The 5,260-nt window shown below is 66.4% G+C and overlaps 2 protein-coding genes across 2 annotated transcripts in view; one reads left to right on the top strand and one right to left on the bottom strand.

The window, feature by feature from the left end:
- MNEG_8665 (hypothetical protein) overlaps positions 1-1,003 on the top strand; it is a gene marked incomplete at both ends in the record, with an annotated part of 1,853 nt that extends 850 nt beyond the window's left edge. Inside the window, 3 exons of the mRNA XM_014042864.1 lie at positions 19-82; positions 342-617; positions 854-1,003. Coding sequence (XP_013898318.1) covers positions 19-82; positions 342-617; positions 854-1,003 — 490 coding nt within the window. The remainder of the gene's footprint in view (positions 1-18; positions 83-341; positions 618-853) is intronic.
- Positions 1,004-2,515: 1,512 nt separating this feature from the next.
- Positions 2,516-3,286, bottom strand: MNEG_8664 (hypothetical protein; the record flags this gene model as incomplete). Its single annotated transcript, XM_014042863.1, has 1 exon — positions 2,516-3,286. One exon carries the CDS (start codon positions 3,284-3,286, stop codon positions 2,516-2,518), a length of 771 nt encoding a protein of 256 aa, XP_013898317.1.
- Between the last annotated feature and the right edge of the window lie 1,974 nt (positions 3,287-5,260).

The following is a 5,260-nucleotide window of genomic DNA, read 5'->3' as shown; positions in this document are numbered from 1 at the left end:
CCCCCCACCCCGCCGCAGCTCCGCCGTGGAAGCCAGCTCAGAGATGGTGCTCTTTGAGTCTGTGGCCGGCCGCTCTGCGATGGTGGGCGCCGCGCCGCGCGCACGCTGCTTAGTGCTTGACCTGATGTTTTTTTCACAAGGATGCCGCAGCCGACACTCATGCCCCAGCGCAGCCTTTGTTCGATACCTGGGGCGCTGCGCCGGCCCCTTCCGCCCGGCCCGCGCCAGCTCCCTGCCACGTTTGCCAACACAACGCACAAACAGCAAAGCCCCTCACCCTCAACCGACCCCCTTATGTCGCCCCGACTTTATCCAATTCTGGCTGCGCCTTGGCCGCGCAGATTGGCTTCCTGGTTGCGCTGTGCCTGGAGGGGGCCAGCACCCAGCCCACCTTCACCCCGCTGTCCCCCGCTGACCTCGCGGGCCTCGCCGCCGCCGCGCTCTTCACCGTCGTCGCCGCCGCCGGGGTCGCCGGCGCCGCCGCGCGGCCGTCGCCGGCGGGTGGCGGCGGGAGGGGGTGGTGGTGGCTGGGGGCGCGAATTCACGAGAGTGTGATGTCGTCGCTGACCGGGGTGCGGGGCTCGGGCTCCGGCGTCACGCAGCTGCGGGTGGATGAGGTGCGCCGCGCGCCGCGCGTCGGGGGCGGGGCTCGGCCACGCACATCCTTCGCGCTCGCCGGCGGGACGCGGCAGGCCAGCTTTTGCCGCCGGCTGTTGGGCGGCCAGTGCTGCCACCTAATCAGCGTCCCAGTCAGGGGCACCATTGATCCTCGGCGCCCCCGCGGCCTCGCATGTTCCCGCTGCTCTCATACTGACCGCCTCGCCCCCACGCCGTTGGTCAAAACACCTCGCAGGTGGTTGACTTTGTCGTTGACCGCTGCCTCACGCGCGCGGTGCACCCGGTGTTTGACCCGCTGCACGACGCGTACGACGCCGGGTCAACGGTGGTCAGCGTGATGGACACACTGCTGTCTGGCGAGGACCGCCCCGACCTGCCGCAGTGATCTTGACCGATCTTGACTGCAGCAATCTCGACCTCGATCTCAAATTGTCAGGCGGCCGCTGACGCAGCCGAGGCGCCTGCGAGCGCTGCGCGGCGCGGCGTTGCGCGAGCGCCTGCCGTCATCTTCCCACCGCGGGACCTGGTGGAGGTGGAGACCGGCCGCCCGCGGTTGACCGCGGTCAAACATTTCCCTGCTGTCCCCGAATAGCTCGGGTGTGCCCCCATCACGCTGTGCGGGCGTCCTCGAGGCCTTGTATTTATACCCTGACCCCAGAGCGCTGCGCAGCGACCCGGCCCCTGGGCTACACAGCCGGTCGCGCGCTGCTGGCCCAGCCACGGCGCGCAGCGCAGCGCCAAGCGGGTTCCACGTGCGGGGGCCTGAGACGGCCCATTTCAGCACGAGGCGGCCCCTGGTCCAGTCGGCACACGGCCCAATTTCTGTCTCGTCCAAGCGCATTGCGTCGAAGCTGCAAAACCGGTCGGGTTGCGAAACAAACCCGACCCACTCTGTTTTGCTAGAAGTGTTTTGCATCTGTCTCGCCGCAACGCAGCCACGCAGCATCCGCGTGCGCCCGGCCCGTCGCGGCCCGCGCGTGTTGCGGCGCGCACTGCTTTCGCCGCCTCGCGGCGGGCGTGTGTGTGTGCGCCTGCAACCCCTGATTCTTTCGAGAGCGCCACATTACGCGTTTCTTACTCTCCTGCGAGGTAGCGGCGACCGATGGCGCTGCCAGTGAGCAATGTGACACCACTCGCCGGTCTGCTGCTCGACCATGACATGCCTGCCTGAATGCTGCGCCCGGTTGACAACAGCACTAACACCTGGCTAAGCTGTGATCCCAGGCAACAGTAAATCACATGAACTTGTGGGCGTCACCGACAGCGGAAGGCTGCTGTGGGCACTATGAAACCTTAAGGATTCAGAAAAGCTTTGGAAGGAGCGGTGCGCAGGCAAAGTTTGACTGCGTTTGACTGCGTCAACTGAGTTGGGAACGCGCAAGGCAGGCCCGCACCCAATCTGCAGCTTGTGGGGACGACGCGGCGCGCCGGCGCGCTGTCCGGCCGTTACAGGCACGGCGCCAATGAGGGCGGCCCCGCCCGATGCGCTTCTGTGCGCCGGTCTGGCGCCATGCCGTTCCCTGACCCCCGTTCCCCCCCCCCCACACACACACACACAAAGCTTTCTTGCTGGCCTGCCACGGCCAGTGGCAAGCCGCTTGCATCGTCATTGATACTCGTCACGTGCGCCGCTCTGATACTGTTGTCAGCAGACCCTTTTTGGGGGGCCCTGAACGCGGGCGGCTCAAAAACATTGCGCGTCGCGCCAGTAGTTGCGTCACCCAGCAAGATGAAGATTGGTGTATGGGCCCTTGCGTATTTACATCGCTTTGAACACTCAACACACAACGTGCATGCCGCACAACTGCTGGCGGACCGCACAACTGATTGCTCAGCGCAAAACAGACGCGCCTGCCTGCGCCGAACGCCCGCCCCTCCGACCGGCGCGCCGTCCCGCCTACCGCTCCGCCCCAGCCCCCGCGCTGCCCGGCCCCGTCCCGCCCCCACCGGCCCCGCCAGCCAGGTTGCGCTCCACCGCTACCCCCGCCGCCGCCGCCGGCGCCACCGCCGCCGCCGCTGCGGCATGGTGCGCCCGCTTGGCGCGCGTGACGATCTGGATGACCTTGAACTTGTGCTGCCCCGAGCTCGTCCCCCCCAGCACCTCAACCCTCACCACGCACCGCGCCAGCCCACCGCCGCCATTGCCGTCCGCGCGCCAGACCCGCAGCGCGGCGGCGGCGGAGACTGAGATGTGTTTGTCGTGGTGCGCGTCCACCTCCCGGGGCTCGCAGCCGCAGCCCGACGTGCAGGACAGCCGCGCCCGCCCCATGTGCTCGTACGACGTCAGATATGCGACCACCACCTCGACCACCTCTTCGTCTTCCGGGCCGCCGCCGCCGCCCCCGGCAGGCCGCCGATTTTGCTGCTGGAGGGGTGGCCCGCCGCTGCCGCTGATGCCGGTGGCGGCATCAGAGGTCGCCCTCGGTTTCAGGGCGCCGGCGAGCGCCTCGGCCATCCCTAGGGCTCCGCCAAATGGCGATTCAAACATGAGCTTCCCACGCGGCTTGTGCGACGCGGCGGCCCCGCCGGCGCCGCGGCTCTTGACGCTGCCCTCCTGTGGCACTGCAGGAATGGCTGGCGTGCCGCTGCCGCTGCCGCTGCCGCTGCCGCTGCCGCTGCCGCTGCTGGCGTTGTGAGGCCCAAAGTCTGCGTCCACCTCGACTTCCATGAAGCTTCCCTCCCGAGTTGCCACCCTGCAAGGTTCCGATGAGATGAGTCTCAGCACAATATGTCTCAGGGAGGTTGTTGCGGGATGTGATGAGGCAGCCACTGTAATACGTGAAACTGATTTGAATTTGCTGCAACCAATTGCACGGGCTGTACTGCTGGAACGTTATTGCTCTCAAAGTATGCAAATTGAGATCCAGCCCCCAGATATTTTGCGGCCGGCTTCCGCTTGTATCTGCCGCACCAGCCCGGCTTCAGGCGCTTTGTGTTGCCATGGAGCTGGTGCAGGTGGAATTTGAACCCCTGGCTGGCCCCCACTTTCAGGGCCACGACCCGGGCCCGGTAATCGCCGTCCTGGCTCCTGCCCGGCAGGAAGTTATTCTGCGGTTCGAGGGTTTGACGGGCAGATGAGCGTTGCAGGCATGACGTGCTAGACCAGCAGCCCGGCTTGTCATGGTCTTGGAGCCGACAGACCACCCCGCCACGGCCGCATGGCTGCGCGCACAGCTGTGGCGGCCAGGACAGTACCCTCCTGCCCGCTTGCGCTTGGAGCAGGTCATGGCGGAATTAGGCGGAGCTGGCATTGAGGGGCGCTTAGCTCACTGCGGCGCTGGAAGAGCCGTAGCAGCGCATGGTGTAGACGTCCCACCCCGCCGGGTGCATCGGCGCCGCCGGCATCAGCCCGGCCGCGCCCCCAGGCAGCGGCGCGAGGCACGCCGGCCCGGGGCAGCCGTGGTGGGCAGCGCCGTGGTGGGGGGCGCCATAGATCGCCTGCTCTGCCTCGGACAGGTAGTGTACGAGGTAATCGGCGAAGAGGACGTCTCCGAGCTCCCCTGTGGGGTGCACAAAGTCCCTTGGAGACCGCAAAATTTGGGGCAGGGGGGGGCGAGGCGGGGGCGAGCCAAAGCGGGGGAGGAGGTTGCCAATGTGGTGGAGAGTGGGGTGGCCGCATCGCCTGGGATCATTCTATTTCATGATCAAGTGCAATGTCGATGGGGCGGCCGCCGCGGAGTTGAAGACAGTGGGAGCAACACAGGCAGGGTAGGGGCCAGAGTGCTGTGGAGCTTCGGCGTGTATGCCTTGGGCGCGAGGGCCGCGCCCGGCCCTGCCCAGGCGAGCCACGGCCGTCCTGCTCGAGTGGATCCCTCGCGCGCCTGCCCGGGACCGCCCCCCTTTACTGCGGTGCTGCGCAGCCATCAGCCCCCCCCCACCCACGCACACACGCTCACACACATGTACATACACACACTCTCACGAACAAACACACACCCACTACCTACCTGTGCAGCCTGGCCATGAGCTCGCACTCGCCATGCTCCAGGCCGAGGCGCCGCGCGTACTGGTCACGCAGCATCACCCAGACAGCAGACCTTTTGTTTCGTTGGGGGAGAGGGATCGGTGCGGAACAAGGCGGGGTGAGGGTGGGGGTTTGGGGTGGAGGTGAGGGCTTAAGGGGGGGTGCCGTGGGCTCAAGGAAAGGACAAACGCCTGATTTGGGGCAACAATCTCATAAGAAGGATGCAAAGTGTGCGATGGCACGGCTGGATCGCGGTTGACACGGCGCCATCACACTTGAGTCACGGTGGCACCGTTGTCAGGCCGCCACCTCAAGGCACCATTACAGGCTCAGGCCGGCGGAGCCCCACCCACTGAGTTGTAACGGCTACATAGAGCACACGATGAGACACATCTTTTAACACATAATGTCTGCTTTGATTACTCACTTGTGACTGATGGAGCCAAAGCCGTAGTATTCCGCGAGCGCATGGTGCGGCTCGTCACCCCTCCCCTCCCGCAGGTCTTCTGGAATTCTCGCCGTGAAGTTCTGGCAGCACTCCGGCACCCAGCTGTAGTAACAGTCCCACGGGGGTTTTGCAACGTAGGCGGTGTTGAAGAGGACCAACGCGGGGTGCCGCCGCGCGGCCGCGGCGCCCGCCGCGCCCAGCCTCGCGCCGGGCAGCCGCCGCTTCGGCTT

This window comes from Monoraphidium neglectum (genome assembly GCF_000611645.1).
Source record: "Monoraphidium neglectum strain SAG 48.87 unplaced genomic scaffold scaffold01669, whole genome shotgun sequence".
In the NCBI taxonomy this organism is placed as follows: Eukaryota; Viridiplantae; Chlorophyta; class Chlorophyceae; order Sphaeropleales; family Selenastraceae; genus Monoraphidium; species Monoraphidium neglectum.
This window is presented reverse-complemented; position numbering and strand designations above follow the sequence as displayed.